The 18,598-nt window shown below is 39.0% G+C and overlaps 1 protein-coding gene across 1 annotated transcript in view; it reads left to right on the forward strand.

Annotated features, from left to right (window-relative positions):
- The window catches only part of LOC128101041 (serine/threonine-protein phosphatase with EF-hands 1-like), a 110,628-nt gene that overhangs the window by 85,965 nt on the left and 6,065 nt on the right, over nt 1-18,598 (forward strand). The window contains 6 exon segments of the mRNA XM_052723792.1: nt 2,406-2,558; nt 6,178-6,363; nt 8,214-8,356; nt 11,221-11,327; nt 16,630-16,793; nt 18,364-18,448. Coding sequence (XP_052579752.1) covers nt 2,406-2,558; nt 6,178-6,363; nt 8,214-8,356; nt 11,221-11,327; nt 16,630-16,793; nt 18,364-18,448 — 838 coding nt within the window.

Here is an 18,598-nt window from a genome sequence, read left to right on the forward strand (position 1 = left end):
CTAGGTGGTTTTTCTATACACAGTACATTTTTAAAAAAGAAATCCTGTTGAAAATGGAAAATGGGGCTGCATTAGCACATCAGATAGTTTCTAAAAGTGACTTGTTTTAGAAGTAAAGTTTAAACGCATTCACTTACATTGTGGCAAAAGAAACACAATTTGGCGCTGTAGTCTTTTGTAAGTCTAACGTTACTGGTCACTGAGTGCATTCCCAGTGTGCTGTCACCGCTGTGGCCACCATCCATTCACAGAACTTCCTTGACTGAATCCATGCCTATAAAACAGTAACGCCCCCTTCCCTCTCCTTCTGGCTCTGATGACCAACATTTTCCATATGAACTCTAGGTAACTCATATAGATTTGTTTCATATAGAATTGCCATCCTGCCCCTTTATTTCAACTGAGCAGAGTAACTATCCTCAGAGTCTTTTAACTCTAAACAATCATTCAATACAACACAGCCAGAACAAGAGCCTGTGTAGACCCTCGCAGGGAACTGGCTCTATGGTGCCTGTAAGATTCCACACCTACTAAAGGGTTCCTGGGCTGTACCTTACACACAACTAGAGCCTTTACCAGATCTTCCTCCTTTACCAGAGCCAAGCTGAAGCCCCAAGCCTAGAAATTAACCAAGTGCCAGAGGGCAGGAAGATCAATAGTAGCTATAGAACAGAGGATGGTATATGGTCCAAATGGGAAACTTTAGCCAGTATCTTTAAAGACCCATAATAAAGATCCAGTCACTCTGGGAAAGGTGGGGCTGAAGCTGGTATTGATCTGATAGAGACAGAATGGGATCTCAGTTGCACCTTGAGGTTTGGGAGCCTTCCTACTTTAGTACACATGTGAGTGATAAAATTACCATCTTCTCATTGGTCTTTCACTTTAACCTTACTATAACCTCTAGGCTGGATAGGTCCCCTTTCTGCACTCTCTAGGCCTTTATACATGTCTTTCATAAGTTACCAAATTCAAGTAGGGAATGGTGATATTATTTTCTTACTATATTCTCATGCTTCTCCAACCCTGGCAAAACTCCAGTACCTGAGATGTAATAAGTATGTCTTATTTGTTGAATATTTCTTTAGACATTTAAGACCAAAGCAGGACAAAATAAAAGTGGATAGGAATTTTCTTAAAAGTCCTTTCCCTGGTCTATGGTGATACCCTGAGAGGGGCAGTCTCCACCATGAGCAAGGCCTCAAGATGTCAAAAATACAGAATAAAAACTTCTAGGTGATTTAGCCTGATGGCAGCCTCCATTCTAGTTCATTAAGGGCCTTTTGTAAGGTGAGCAGAGTAGGGGTCAATGCCAAGAAATCAGATTCTGTAAGACAAAGGCTCTGGTTTAGTAGTCTTCAAATTTCCAAGCAGGAGTATAGAGAAAGATGGTTAGTAGGACTCCTAAGAGAAAATGGTGGCATGGTGCCTTATGGGGGTCTAGGGAAAGTATCCCAATCCTAAATAGCTTTGAAAACTGCAGAGCTCCATGTTCTTAAGTGACCATGTGGCCTCGCCTAATGAGCTAATCAGAAAATTATGTGGACATAATGCTGGAAGGTCTACCCAGAATATTCTTTTCTGCCTAAGACCTAAGATCATTTGCTTGGGGAAGGCAAGGTAGGCAATAGACTAGTAATTAGTAGCTGAGATTGTTTCTAATCAACTTTATGAGGACGTTTTAGAATAAGCCTTAGTTTTAGTTTTGAAAAATAAAAATAGAATTTCATACCATGGTTTATTGGAGAAGCTAAGTATCTGCCATGGAGAGTTGTCCATCACTGAACCATGGCCACCAGTGTAACAGAAGTATTATTTAAAGTTGCTTTTTGTGGGCCAGTAAAATAGCTCCACGGGTAAACGTGCTTGTCCCCAAGCCTAACCACCTGAGCTCAAGCTCAATCCTTGGAATTTACATGGTAGAAAGAGAGAACCAACTCCTACAAGTTGTCCTCTGACCTCCATTATGTGCTGTGGAGTGTGGCATGCGCGCGCACACACACACACACACACACACACACACACACACACACACACACACACACACACACACACACACACACAAATAAATAAGTATAAAAACATTTTAATTTCTTTGAATGAAAGTATAATGCTTAGAAGAGACAAGAACAAAATTCCAATCTCAGATTATGTAAGACAATCAAGTGAGCTTATCATGTTGTATTTTTGAAAACTTTTTCTTTATCTTTTTTTTGTTTTAGTTTTTCATTTTAATAGGCCCACCTTACAGATGTTAGTAAATTAACAATGCATATGAGATGAGTGAGATGAAAAAGGAAACGGCATGGCTTTTCAGAGTTGATGCATGGTATAGACAGATTTCCAACCAAAACTGAAGTCCCTGCATACGGTATTTAACTAAAGTATGACTCTATGTTTTACAGATGAGATCTGTGTTGATGCCACCAATGTCTATAAATCGAGAACATGCCATTGACTTAAAGAGAAATAAAGCAGGTTCGATCACTGGTGTACCCAGGAAGGCTGAATTAGAGAAATCCTCTTTGGAACAGCTAACAAAGCAGGAATGGGAACAAGTAGGTAACCAAAACATTTACCAGAGTGGTAACATCAGCTCATCAGTAGTGATGATGTTGTCCTTTACAAAATACAGGTTAAAATGACTTTACCTTTGTAAGCACAATAGATCATCTTCTCTAAATCCATCTCAATGTTTTACATATAATCAAGTATATTTCTAGGCTGAAAAAAGAAATTTAGAGCCGGGCGGTGGTGGCGCACGCCTTTAATCCCAGCGCTCGGGAGGCAGAGCCAGTCGGATCTCTGTGAGTTCAAGGCCAGCCTGGGCTACCAAGTGAGTTCCAGGAAAGGCACCAAAACTACACAGAGAAACCCTGTCTCGAAAAACCAAAAAAAAAAAAAAAAGAAATCTAGAACTCATGGAATGAATTCTGAAAGAGAAACTCATTTCTTAAAACTGTTAGCCCTTGTGATTTTAAGTCAATGAAAAATGAATAATAGATACTTCTTTGTTTTGTTAATAAGACTCAAGTGAGTAAAGTGATTTACCCAAGGTAACATAAATAACTACTGAAGAAGAACCCCCTTGGCTGGTACTCTGTCTCAATGGAGTTCCAGCAATATGTATTTTTAAATGATTTAAATTTTTTAAAGATTATAATAACATCATTTCCCCCTTCCCTTTCCTCCCTCAAACTCCTCCCATGGACCCATTGCTTTCATTTAAAGTCATGACTTCTTTTCCTTTAATCCAGTGGTTCTCAACCTTCCTACTGCTGCAACCCTTTAATACAGCTCCTCACGTTGTGGTGACCCCAACCATAACATTATTTTTATTGCTACTTCATAACTATAATTTTGCCATTGTTATGAATTGTAATGTAAATATCTGTGTTTTCCAATGGTCTTAGGAGACCTCTGTGAAAGGGTTGTTCAGCCCTCCAATGGGATCATGACCCCCAGGTGGAGAACCACTGCTTTAATTGTTGTTGCATATATCTATATCTATCTATGACCTAAATATTGTATACATCCTGGTCAGTCCATATAATGTTACTTGTATTTTTTTATAGTACTAGAGATTGAACACAAGCTTCGTGTAGGCTAGGTAGGCACTCTAATACTCTAATATTACAATATATATGTTAGTCTTTAGTTTTTTGAGACAGGGACTTGCTGCATAGCCCAGGTTGGCCTGGAATTTGTAATCCTTCTGCCTCTGCCTCCCTATAAGGTATACCTCCATGCTCCCCTCATATGTATATTTAATTTATGTAAATTTTGAGTATTGGTAGTAGTGGTAAAAAGGAAGAAAAAAAGAAAAGAAGATGCTTTGAGAGTTTACTTTCATATACTTTATCATGGAATATTCATCGAGTATCATATACACAAAATATTTTTTATATATTCCTATATAGGGTTACGTGCATAACATAATGTATGCTGTACTTCAAGGATAAGTTAAGATGCTTTCCAGAGGAAATTTTACCTATGTTCATGTAGGAATTGAAAATTTAATCCTTTCCTAATAAAATATGATCCCTTATGTTTCACGTTTCCTCCTTTATTATACTACAGGTCAAGTCACACACACACACACACACACACACACACACACACACACACACACACACACACACACACACACACACACAATGTGAGTTCATTGTATAAGAGCCAGAGATGACTAGGTTTGAAATGCAAGTGGTGTTTTTGTCATAAACACCAGAACTTAAAGGTGTTACATTATATTTATGTGTAGGGTACAGTTGTGCCAATATTGGAATTCAGTGAGAAGGAAGGAGACGCTTGGAGTGATTCTGGGCTATTTTAATTCTCACATCAACTAGTCATCAGAAACTCCCTGTCTGGTCTGAGCCCGGTACAGAGTATCTCTAATGCTGACCAGGTACTGATCATCCCAAAATGGTTCTTCCACTTCTGCTCTTCTTTCTGCCACTCTGTCCCCTCTCTCATTTATCTCTAGGTCTCCCTTTATATCAAACCTAGAAATGGTTGCCCAGCCCAGTTGAATGGAGCAGTAGTATCTGGACCTCTTCTAAAGACCTAATTTGAACTTACTAGAATAACCAGAGATTTTCAATTGAAGAGACCTGACAAGATGGCTCAGTCAGAAAGTGCTTGGTGGGCAACCATGAGCTCCTAACTTATTGCCCCAGCACTGACATGAAAGTTGGTTGTGGTAGTCCACAACTGTAATCCCAGCACTGGGGAGGCAAAGATAGGTGGATCTCTGGAGCTTGTTGGCCAGTCAGTCTAACTAAATTGTTAAGCTATGGGTTCAGTGAGAGAGGGGAATAGTTGAGGAAGACCCTTGCTGTAGACCTGGCTTCTACACACATATAAATTTCAGTTGCATGCTTTTTCTCCAAAGAAACATGTAGATGTGGAGGGCCTGGGAGTGTGGCTCAGAAGTATTACATTGGCCTAGCCTACATTTGGCCCTGGATTCAATTCTCTGCACACATAGGAACAACAGAGAAAACTATGGAAAATAGTAGACTTTTAGAATCATTGTCTGTTAGACCCCTGATACATGATTGAGGGACTTTCAAAGTGAGACACAGATGGTTTGTTCAAGGTTGTCACTGTCTTTAGTGATAATGAGGCTTGTGTTTTGTTTTTTTTTAAACTACTCTTTCTTAAGTTCTTGATACAATAGTAGTTTAAAAAATTGAGTTCAGTATTCAATGTAGATCAGAGACTCCGCAGCCTCTGATTTTCTGTGAAAACGTTCTTGTGGTGATATTTTATCTATGCACCTCAATAAAGTTTATCTGAGGATCAGAGGAAAAAGCCAGCCACTATAGTAAACACAGAGGTCAGGCAATGGTAGCACATGCCTTTAATCCTATCACTCGGAAGGCAGAGATCCGTCTGAGTACAGACAGACAGGAAGTGACAGAGCTGGGCAGGAAGAGGAAGTGATGTAGCTGGGCCAAGAGAGGAAATGAGGTGGCAGAACAGAAAGGCATATAGGCATGGGTATACAGGAAGTAGGTCTCTTTGGCTAAGGATTTCCAAATGGTAAGAACGTGGCTGGCTTTCTTCTGTTTTTCTCAGGTTTTACTCAGGTTTTTTTAATTGATAAGACCATTTAGCAATTCATGTTACACATTCTTAGAAATTTGAGTCTTCAGTCCTGGGTATTGTGTGACCTACATTTGCTTCTTCTAGCCACCTGAGGAAATATTAAGCTGAAAAAAAAATCATTGTGGGCTTAGAATGCCTGGTGGAATCCAGTCAATGGGTGAATGTACTACTGAATTGGAGGACGTCGTTATGTGGGCAGAAGAGCAAAAGAAGCTTTGGGGGAGGTTCTTGGAAAAACACGAACCACCATGCCCAGCTAAATTCAGAAGAGAAAGTAGTACTTTCTAATGAACATGTATTAGATCTCCTTATTATGTTCAACTGGGCAAAAAATCTGGGCCAATGGGTGGGAGATCTATCTAATCTCTTTGAGTATATTAAGAACACCTACTATGTGTTCACTGGAAGGTACTACTTTCTCTTCTGAATTTAGCCCAGGCATGGTGGTTCATGTCTGTAACACCAGATACCTTTAATACTTCTGCCAAATAAGTTGGAATAGAAAAAAGATGATAGACTGTTACTTGTAAGTAGAGGCCTAATTTATTTTATTGTTTCAAGATTATTGATCTTCTGTGGAGTGACCCTAAAGGAAGAAAAGGCTGTTATCCAAACACAAGCCGAGGAGGGGGCTGCTATTTTGGACCAGACGTTACCTCCAAGATTCTAAGCAGAAACCAGTTGAAGATGCTCATTAGGTCTCATGAGTGTAAACCCGATGGGTATGAAATCTGTCATGATGGAAAGGTGAGCTAGCATCGTGGCTGAAATTCTCACAGATGTCCTTGCCACAAGCCTGGTCTTCTCCACACAGTATTGTCCTACCTAAAAGGCCATGCAACATCTTCACTACTTCCAAACAGAAAACAAAGATGGAAGGGGCTCAGCTCTCTCTTATCCTTAGAAATATTTGGCTTATTTCTCGATCTTTACTATTCCCAGAAGCAGAAATTCTGAAGTGTGATTGCATTAATTACTCTTCTCGTTGTTATAACCAAGTAACAACAAGCAACCTAAGGAAGGAAGGCTATATTTTGACTCACAGTTTGAGAGTATAGTCACATGATGGAGAAGGACTTGGTGGCAGGCCACTTCTCAGATCTCAGATGACCAGGAAGTAGAGAGATGCTGATGCTCAGCTGACATTCTCCTCACCCCACCTTTTTTTGAGACAGGGTTTCTCTATGAAGCCCTGGTTGTTCTGGAACTTACTCTGTAGATCAGGCCGACCTTGAACTCAGAGATCTGTCTGTCTGTGCCTCCTGCATACTGGGATTAAAGGCGTTCACCTTCCTTTCCCCCCCTTTCCCCTTTTTGTTCTGTCCAGGACCCCACACTAAGTGATGGTGCCATCCACATCCAGGGAAAATCTTCCTTCCTTAATTAATATTCTATGGAAATGCCTTCACAGACATACCCAGAATTATGAATTATTCTCTTTTCAGTAATCTGATCAAGTTGACAAATAAAATTAACCTTCACAAGTATACCTCTTTCCAACTTGATACCCAAATACATCACTTTAAACCATAACAGTAACACTAAGTATGCACTCTCTCCCTCCCCCTCCCTTTCTCTTTCTGTTATACACACACACACACACACACACACACACACACACACACACACACACACACACTTCATTTTTCATTTTTCACTAATTGCAAGCCAATTCGAACAATATGCAGTGGCAATTTCCACAGACAGCACTTTTCCTTACAAAGCAGTTCCAATGTAGTTTTCTCTCTTCTTCCAAGGGAGGCCTTACCCACTCTGAGGAGCAGATGTGGGGGAGGTGGGGAGGAGTGGGAGAAGGGGAGAGAGGGGAAACTGTGGTTGGTATGTAAAATGAAAACACGCAGCAAGAAATTGAAATTTCTTTCAAGTCACTGAGAGGTGATCACTAGCAAGTTTCTTACTGTGGTCAGTTTAACTACTGCCATGAAAATGGAGTATCTTGTTCTTTAGTTATGTCAATAATGCAAGAAGAGGTGAGGACTAAGAAACTGGTTCTTGTCTTCAGTTGCCCTGGGATGGTTCTTCATAACAAGTATTATCTTTCTATAATCGACCTACCATACCTTCAAGGCTGATTTTTTCCAAAGGTGGTGGTCATAGTCCCATTATGTCTCTGCTCTTAAAACATTGGTTTTGTGCAGCTCTGAGCCCTCTAAAGCACTCATCTTTGTGCAAAAGAACAGGAATGAGCTTCTAAGCAAACTTTTTTTTGAACCCTCAGACATCACAAGGTAAGAAAATATGGGATTTATCTCCGTTGAAAATTAGAATTTATAAAACTAAACATTAAAGAGAATTCTAAGGTCTGGCACTACAATAGTGTGTAGGAACTCAGGTCCATACCCTGGGGATATTGGATGAAAAGCTAGGAGTTAGTACTAGAGACACTGATTGAAGACTTTCCTTTCCTCCAAGGGAATCATATGAAATCATGTCAGACCCAGATAATTTGCAGATATTATGAGGTTTGTTTGTGTTTTGGTTTTTTTTTTTTTTGAGACTTGAGCTATTTCTGGCTTTTATTGAATGACCTTTTGAGAATTAACTTAATGAACTTGATTCTCTTTTTCTTTAATCAGGTTATTACTGTATTTTCTGCTTCTAATTATTATGAAGAAGGCAGCAACCGAGGAGCTTACATCAGAGTAGGTTATGGTACACCTCCACAATTTTTCCAGTACCAAGTAACTAGTACATCATGCCTCAGCCCTCTTCACCAAAGGTATATAGCTCTGAAAATACTAAGGACTGTATTTGTGACCAAGTAGAATGAGTCTTGAGTGACTAAGAGCCAGTGAAGTTTCTAGCCATCGTTATTGAGTTATCTGTTTCTTTTAGTTTGTGCTTCATGTAGCTTTCGGTTCTGCCGTTAGGTTCGCTATCTTCTGTCATTAAGAAGTGGCCCCCTTTATTCTAGTTTTCAGTTATGGCTTCTAGTTACAGTTTTCATCTAATGTCTGTTTTGTCTCCTATTAGCATGACACTCTTCATTTTGAAGCCGCATTTGAGTCTCATAATCTCTGTCTTTTGGTTGATTGCTTAATTTACTTACATATGCTCTTATTATTCATATTTTAATCTGCCATTTTATGTTTTTAATTCATAGCCCACACTGTATTAGTGGGCTCCACACTGAAAATATATTTTTAAAATGTCTTTTCTGTAAATGTACAGACATTTTTCTTATTGTATCCCCCAAATAATGCAATACACCAAATATTTATATTAAATTAAGTATTATAAATAATCTATAAATTAAAGTATATAGGAAGTTGTACATCAATTATATGCAAATACAATGTCGGTTTATTTGAGGAAATTGAGAAGCCTTAGATTTTTTTATGTGACCGACACATAGCAACAAGAACCTGTATTATTTTTTCCAGATACAGAAGTTGGCATGTTTTGCAAATATTGCTTGAGAGCAACACTCCTATGTACAGAGCCTCCTGTCCAATAGCATGTAAACACAGATACGTATCCACAGTGCAATGTTGACTCAGCCAGGAGCCACCTTGCATACATACTTAAACAAATGACTGCTCAAACGAGAACTGTTGTGTCAAGGCGACTTTCCATAGGTGGACAGTTTTCTCAACAGACAGAACTTAGCACACGTCTTTCTAAATTGTATCTGCATTGTTTGCTCCACCTCAGGGGTTAATTCACTGTGACCCAGGAACTGGGAGAGGAGCCCCTCAACATGGCTTTAAGTTAGGGAAGAACTGAGGTTATCAGAACATGGGGAGTCTGCTTTGCTTCCCTGAGAACAAAAGTCACAATGAAACCAGATCACTTCCTTCACAAAACCTAAATGATAAACCCAGCAATGACCGACCACCTGGCAAAATTAGGATCATTCAGTTTCTGAAAAACTACCTTTTGTTTGTTTGTTTGTGTGTTGTTTTTTGTTTTTTTGAGACAGGATTTCTCTGTGTAGCCCTGACTGTCCTGGAGAGAAGCCTCAGATTTTTAAAATCCATTTTGTATCCTAGAATTTATACTCCAGGAACACTGAAGATGTCTGTGTCTCAGGACTATTCTTTTCTTCTGTTCCTCCTTGAAACTCATTTTATGAATGACCTGAGGTAGAAATTCATGTTGAGGTAGTTAACTAAGTATTCTAGCATCGATCAAAAGATTGTCTTTTCTACTAAATTATACTATCTCTGTTGGCTGTATGTGTTCTCATAATACTTGGATCTATTTTTTGAAGTTCCTGTTATATTCTACTCATGTGCATGTCTTCTTTTATCACAGCCAGAACCCATTTTGTCTCACTAATGTGTAGGCAGTTTTTCATCGAGACTGCCAGCTCCCCAATAAGTGCACAGAGCCTTAATATTAATTATAAATGCTTGTCTGATAGCTCAGGCTTGTTACTAGCTAGCTCTTACATTTAAATTAATGCATATTTCTTACCTACCCTCTGCCATGTGGCAGTACCTTTTTCAGCACAGCATATTTACCTTACTTCCCTCTGTGTCTCCTGGCAACTCAGCCCTCCCTCTTCCCCCTGCTCTCTTTTTGTCCACAAGTCCTGCTTAACTTCCACCTGCCCAGCTATTGGCCATTCAGCCCTTTATTAGACTAATGAGAGCAACAAATACTCTCAGTGTACAAAAAGATTGCTCCACAGCACTAATATAATGGTAAATTTAAATATCTCATATAACAAGTTCCTTTTTTCAAATAATTATTTATATGAATCTTTCTTTTTTTTTTTTTTTTTTTTTTTTTTTTTTTTTGGTTTTTCGAGACAGGGTTTCTCTGTGTAGCTTTGCGCCTTTCCTGGAACTCACTTGGTAGCCCAGGCTGGCCTCGAACTCACAGAGATCCGCCTGGCTCTGCCTCCCGAGTGCTGGGATTAAAGGCGTGCGCCACCACCGCCCGGCTTATATGAATCTTTCAAATTCCAGAAAACTCTGTAAGATCTGTAATCTTAAAAAAAAATCCAGGAAAATACTATTTGTGGCTGTGGTAATTGCTGACCCTGTGAGAATGTGAAACTGGATCATAAACACAATGCAAAATAAAAATTAACAAAATGGCTGAGCATGCCTGTACATAAATGTAATCCCACCACCCGGGAGTCAGAGGCAGGAGGATTTTGGATTGTAGGTTAGTTTAAGCTCTGTTTTAAAAGAGAATTTTCAAATCATCAAGATGGCTAAGCAGGTAAAAGCACTTACTGTGCAAGCCTAGTGCCTTGTGTTTGAGCCCTGGAACATCCATAAAGGGACAAGAGGAGAACCAGCTCCATAAAGTTGTCCTCTGATCTGCACATATATACTGCACACAACCCCATCACCACATCCAATTGTCAAATACAAAATATAAAATGTCTCAGAAGTGAAAAAGGAACAATATACAAATAATAACAATAATAATAGTAATGTTTCAAATGTCTAACAGATCTCGAAAATGCACACACAATATGTTACATTTACTATCTAGCAGCATAGTATATGTAAACATAGACAATTTATTTAAAGGGAAACTGGTATGTGATAACATAGCACATTAAAATTAAGTAGAACAGATGATTTATGTAAGTTTCACTGAAATACTGTTCTCTTAACACAGGGTAAATGCTATGGAATTCAATGCCTTCAAGATATTAAAAGAAAGAATGCTTTCACGAAAAACTGATCTCATCAATGCTTTCCAGCTCCGTGACTATAGTAGATCAGGTAAAATTATTTATCATTTCTCAACATATTTGCCTATATGCAGAGTAGGCTTTCTTCAATGAGACTTTAGTTCTTCTTTGTTGCTAGAAAGGAATGATAGAAAATAAAGAATCCATTAATCACTAAAAAATATCACTACGTATCTCCTTTACAGTAAGCTTCTTTGAACTGCAGAGACTAACAGCCCTGAATTAGACTTCTCTTTTGGTTGCCTGTGAAGAAACAGATTCTGGAGGATGCAGAATTGTAATGTGTTTGTCAGCTTCCGGTGTCTTAGGCTCATGACTGCCATTCTTCTGAATGATTAGTCGAGCCGGCTATAGAGGCACATGGCTGTGATTCCCACACTGAGGCTGAAGCAGGAGAATTATGAGTATGAGGCCAGCTTGGGCTACACAGAGAGATCTTGTCTTTGAAAAACAACAGTCATAACAAAAAGATGATTTGAATGGCAAGCATGACGCGATGAGTAAGCACCAAAGGCTAGACTGTGCTGGCATGAAGGCTGATGTTGCTCTAGCAACCATCCTGACACCAAATTCCAGGATGGTAGGAAGAGAGAAAAGGTGAATTTTGAATTTCTGTACCTTCAAAGTGGCTAAATAATGTTCCCAACTGCATCTTCGAGGAAAATATCCTTAATTGTAGCCACTAGTATATTCAGAGGTTAACATCAATTAGTGTGAGCGTGCAATTAAGGACTGACTATTAAACAGATGAGGTGAGCTATGATGACTAAGAGTCAACAACACAAACCCAGCAAATAACAGAGCTAGTTCCCCAAGGGAATCAGCTGTTGGAGTTGTCATATACAAAATATAAAATGTCTAAGAAAGGAACAAAGGAGAACCACGGATATGTGTTTGAAAGATTTGAAATATGATATGGTTTGAAGAAGCAGCAAATACTTATAACACTGTGTTTATTAAAATAAAGGAAAACGGAGCTGGTGCTGCATACCTGTAATGCCAGCACTTGGGAGGCCGTGGCAGGAAGTCAGGAATTTGAGCCAGCTGAACTATGCGAGACCTTGTCTCAAAACCAAAACAAAACCCTGGAGAGTGAGAAAGAGAGTGTTCATTATGAATGTGTAAAAGAGAAGATTAGCCTCAAGAATTAGACTGAGAGATCTGAACTTCAAAGCTAGCCTAAACTGCACAGTAACCCCAAGGCTAGCCTGAGCTATGTAGTTACACCCTCTCTCAAAAAATTGTTATGGACAACAAAATGTGAAGGTTTAACAAATATTTAGTCAGGATCAAAGTCTAACATATATCAGGGTACCAGAAAGGAAGACTATGGAGACTGAAGGGAAGGCAAGCTATAGTCACCATGATAATGCCTGCAGCTCTTCCAGGATGGATGACAGACTCCTAGAGAGAAAGAGGAACAATGATTCTCAAACACGATAAATACAATTAGATCTGCACTTGCATTCACTTGTAATGAAGCTGCAAAGCACCAATAGGGGAGAGGACATTCAAATCCAGGCAGAGAGGAAACACATTGCTACAAAGACACAGCAGTTAGACTGATAGGCTAATCAGCAACTGAGAAAAAAAAAGCCAGTAGATAGTGGATCATATATACAAAGATTGGAAGTTATATTTAGAAAAATAGCATGAAAACATTAACAGAAACACAGCTGGAACTACTCTTAATAGCAAACAAAGTAGACTCTGAGGAAATATATGTTAGTAGACATGAAAAGGGACACTTCAAGATAGCATACACTTAATTTGCCAGTCAAATTTGTTCTACGTGTTTATGTTCCTACTGATATAGCCTCAAAATATGTAAAACAAAACTGAGAGAGCAATGAGCAGAAGTAGAAAAATCTGCCATCATAGTGGGAGATTTTAATACTCCTCCCTCAGTAACTAAAGGAGACAGACCAAAGATAATACCCTGACATAGTGAGCAGTGGTACAGCTCAATATAATCTAACCATAAAAATCCCTTTTGGTGGCACATGCCTATAATCCCAACACTCAAGGCAGAGGCAAGGGAATCACGAGTTCAGTGCTAGCTTGTGATATATAACAAAATACACACCTATGTGCGTGCATGCACGCACACGTACATACTTTTGGAAATGAGAAATGTACTTTTGAATAATCCTTGAATCGAAGAAGAAATCACAGTAGAACTTAAAATACTCAAACTGAATGATATTGGAAATTCACCATGTAAAGTTTACAGAATACAAATTAGAGAAACATTGGTCACTTTGAATGCATGTATTTTAAAAAATGAAACTGTTATCAACTAATAAGAAAAGAGTTCTTTGAAGAAACTGGAAAACTTGATAAAATGAAGAAAGAGAAGAGCAAGCAAGCACACAGAGAGCACACGTTCAAGTACAATTAAGCAATAGTAAGATAGAAAGAGGTGTTATTATAGAATTTATAATCATTAAGATCATAAGATACATTATGAAAATTTGTCTAGCAATGAATTAGAACTTTACATCAAATGGACATATTCCTAAAATATATACATCTATACACACATTCTAAACTGAGACAGAAATAAATCAAAAGTCTTAATGATTCTGTAGCTGTTAAAGAAACTGAATCATAAAATTTGGAAGTGTCTATAAAAAAATCCCTGATTTCAGACAGCTTCATTCAGCATGACAGCAAGCACTGAAGAAAACTCTTACACCACCTTTTATAGAGACTAAGGACAGAATATTTTAGGCGGTCAGTCTAACCTTTGTGCTTAAACCTAACAAGAATATGGAGAAGGACAATTAAGGGTTGTAATGGAAATTTCCCAAGTTCCAGCCCTGAGAAAAATTCCTCCCAGAGTCTTGGGGAAGACCTACATCAGGTGTGGGGTATCTGAGGGAAAGGAATCTATATACACTACGCTCTTTTGTCCATTTACTTTATTCCTTTATGACAAAACTCTATCTATACAGCTTCAGTTCCATCCTGAGTCTCAGTTCCTCTTTGTACCTACTTTTTCTGTCCCCTCAAAGCCCTGGTAATAACTAAGCCCTCATCTTCCTCGTCTGTTCCTTCTTCCTCCATCTATCCTTCCTGGCTCCTTACCCCTGGCCCTGATAAACTCTACAAGAGATCTGCCTTACTCTCTACAGAATCTCTGTCTTCCTCTCTTTTCTCTGGCCATGCAGTTCTGTGTCTGCCTCTGGAATTCCACTCCAGTCCTTACTGCACCTGGTTATGCAAAAACCTCCTTTGTTCTCAATCAATTGCTCTGGAAAGCCACTAGGTCTGAAGGCAAGGGATGCACAAGAAGCAAAGCTATGTATCTACAGCCTGCTGGTCTCCTAGGCTCAGTGGTGGAGTTAGTTACCTAGAGTCAGAAGGTCTGAGAAGCAGAACTGTTTGCCAAATGATCTAGTGGTATACAGGCCCACAAGAAATTCATAGCAAGGCACAGCTGAATATTAAAGCTGTATAACATCAAATATTCCATGATAAGTGGCTTCCCATTTGACGGACCCTTGGTCCATCAAAGTATAGCTTTAATACAAAGCTGAATCTCTATAATATATTCTTGTGGCCTGCAAGAGGGCTGATCTTATTGATAAATGTATATGAAAAAAACATAAATGAAATAGTCAAATATTAGAATATCACAACCAAATTTGGCTTTTGCTATGAATACTGGGAATTCCAAGTTGTTTTGTCATTCAAAACCCAGTCAGTGTAATTTGATATTTTAATAAAGATATCCTATAATTCACTTAAAAATAATTATTTGATATATTTTACTCTGTTTTATGGTTTAGTTTTATTTGGAAATTTTTGAGACAAGTCTCTACAACAATCTGGCCTCAAAACCCATATGTAGCTGAGGATGAATACCTGAACTTTTGATCCTCCTGCCTCCACCTCCTATGTGCTGAGATTATAGATTTAGGCCACCATGCCAAATATATGTGGTACTGGCGATCAAACCCAGGGCTCTGTGCATGCTAGACAAGCAGTCTACCAACTGAGCTCCATCCTGAGACCTGGTTTCATGGTTTGTAAAAGCATTTAGACAAGTAAGAATCAATGTTGAATGTGGTGGTTCATGCCTGTAATTCTAGCACTGGGGAGGTGGAGGCAGGAAGATAAAGAATTCAGTGTCAGCTTCAGCTACATATTGTATTCAAGGTGTGGGCACTGTTCACATATGGTGCCCAGACATACATGCAGGCAAAACATTCAGTCACATAAAATAAGTCTAATAGTGAAAGACAAACTATATATACGTATTTATGCATAAAAATTGATATACTTGGGACTGGAGAGATGGCTCAGAGGTTAAGAGCACTGACTGCTCTTCCAGAGGTCCTGAGTTCAATTCCCAGCAACCACATGGTGGCTCGCAGCCATCTATAATGAGGTCTGGTGCCCTCTTCTGGCCTGCAGGCCTACATGCAGGCGGAACACTGTATATGTAATAAATAAAGAAATTTAAAAAAAAAAGGAAAAAAAATGATATACTTAGTAGGAAGACTAGAAATAATAAAAGTGATTATTTAAAATCATTTAAGTGCTGGGCATGGTGACTCACACCTGTCGGAAAGGATGAAGGAAGATTGTAAGTTTGAGGCCAGCCTGGGCTATATAGTGAGTTCAAAACTAGCCTGAGTTATATATTGAGACTCTGTCTCAAAAGCCAAGGTTTGGCAATATAGTTTGGTGGTAGAGTGCTTGCCTATTATATATACTAGGTTTGATCCCCAACAAAAAGTTGCTTCAAATGAAAATATATCTTCAATAATCAGAAAAATAAAAATATCTGTGGTTTGACAAATTACAATATAATATTAAACCAAAAAACATTAGTTGGGAAAAATACATGAATGATATGCTAAAATATTAAAAATGAAAGTAAGTCTTTTTTCTGTATTTTCAAATCCTCTGTAATACCTTACTTTGTGTATTAGATAAAGGGAAAAAGGTCTTTTCTTTTTTCTACTTATTATTTGTTTATTTGGTTTTTTGAAACAGAGTTTCTCTGTGTAGCCTTGGCTGTCCTGGAACTTGCTCTATAGACCAGGCTGGCCTTGAACTTACAGAGGTCCACCTGCCTCTGCCTCCCAAGTGCCCAGCTACAAATGGAATTTCTTTCATGTGACAGTAAGATTTACCGAACAAAAACTTTCTTTACTTATTGTTCCCTCAAGGCTCTAGAGCCTGGTCAGATAGATCATGAAGGAGAGCAGGGGGCCCTCAGGCCTCAAAACCGCAGGCTGCCACTAGCTCTGCAAGAGAGCATGCACCTTTATTTTGTCAAATTATACACCAATCATATGGGTTTTTGTTGTTGCTGTTAGGGAAGATTTCATTGGCCCAGTGGGCTTTTTCTATGGAGAGCATTTTGGGGCTGAACTTACCATGGAGATCTCTGAGGTCACACCTGGTAAACATCGACAGTGATGGAAATGTTGACTACATGTCCAGCTTCCAGGATGTCCACATTGAAAAGCCTGTGAAAGAGGTGAGTGACATATTAGTTCCAGCTAAAAATCGGGTTCCCTCAAAATACCCTTTGGATAACCTCTAAGCAACATAATGCTTTCAAAAGTTGAGGGTGGAATTATCTAATGAATGGGAATGACAGTTTCAAGAAAGGCCAAAAGGGAATCTCCCAGGAACATGGTGAGGAGGTTGGGAAATGTGTGCATGCTCTATAGAACAGACAAAATAAAAAAGCAAAACCTTTGTAAGCAAATCTACATCAAATCTGACATTCTTAGTTTCAAGTACTGTCCAGCAAATGGGCAGATATAACAATGTAACAACAGTCTCTCATAAAAAATACGCTCACATACTCAACATACATGTACAGACTTGCTGACATGTCCTAGAATATCCCCTAAAGTATTAAAAGATATAAAATATCTTATTAAAATGACAATACCACATGAACACTGATCAGATTCCATCTAACTAGTGAGCAATTCATCAGCGATTAGTTATAACACAGTGAATGGGAAGGAAGACTTGGGTGATCATTTGCAGGGAAGACGGGAAGAACAGAGAGAATCATGTAGGCCAGGTGGGAAACTATCCATAGGAAGAAGGCTTTGGATGGTAGAGACAGTTTACCACAATGAGTCAGATCATAGGCTTCAGCACAGAGGGGCTACAATCCAAATAGCACTCAGTAGCTACCTTACCTCTGGGAAAGTTGCTTTACTTCTTTGTTTTCTGTCCCTATTCTTTAAGACCATAGAAGATGAGGAATTCTATGAGCAAGGGGCATCAAGATCATGGGAAAACCTACAGAGACAACCAAACCAAACTAGTAGGAACTCATGAAATTTAGATCAATAGCTGTGGAGCCTGCATGGGACTGGACTAGGCCCTCTGCATAGCGAGACAGTTGTGTAGCTTGATCTACTTAAGAGGCCCCCTGGCAGTAGGATCAGGATCCATCCCTGGTGCATGAGCTGGCTTTTTGGAGCCCACTAGCTATGGTGAGAGACACCTTGCACAGCCTTGAGGCAGGGGCAGGGGCTTGGACCTGCCTCTACTGAATGTATCAGGCTCTGCTGACTCCCCATGGGATGCCTTACCTTCTTGTAGGAGGGAATGGGGGATGAATTGTGTGGGGGGGGCGGGGAAGGCTGGAGGAGTGGGAGAAGGGAAGAGGGGGATCTGTGATTGGTATGTAAAATGAATAAAAAATGTTCTTAATAGAAAAAGACCATAGAAGATGAAATTGAACAATCCCTGAAGACCTTTCTGTAGATTTGCAAGTGCTGTTGTGTTGACTCTTTGTCCCAGTAGAGCACATGAGAAAATCTTTAATCTAACTCAAAGTGGTTAGGCCAAGTGATGGCTTGCCTTCTCGTATATGAGTCCATGATCTTAAGACCTAGTTCAGTGGTAAAGCACTTGCCCAGCATGCTTATGGGGCCCTGGGTTTATCCCTTAGCACCATAAAAAGATAAAAAGAAAGGAAAAAGAATTTGTGAGATTATTTTGTATTCGTTACATTTGTTGAAATTATTCTGTATTATTAATCCTTAGTACTTTAACACCTAAAAAAATCTTTATTCTAGATGAAATCTAGTCTAATTGAAACTGTGTACAGATACCGATCTGACCTGAAAATCATATTTAATGTTATCGACACTGATCACTCAGGTAAGTGAACGCTGATTGGTTCAGGAGTAATACAAAGCAAAAGCTAGTTTTTTTCCTTGAACTCAGGACTCAGTTTTCACCAATTTCATTCTTCATCCAAACTTGGGGAGACATGAAGAGAAAAGATAAACTAGTGTTTAAGATCATTAG

This window comes from Peromyscus californicus, unplaced genomic scaffold, assembly GCF_007827085.1.
Source record: "Peromyscus californicus insignis strain IS unplaced genomic scaffold, ASM782708v3 Scaffold_10__1_contigs__length_136768540, whole genome shotgun sequence".
Lineage (NCBI taxonomy): Eukaryota > Metazoa > Chordata > Mammalia > Rodentia > Cricetidae > Peromyscus > Peromyscus californicus.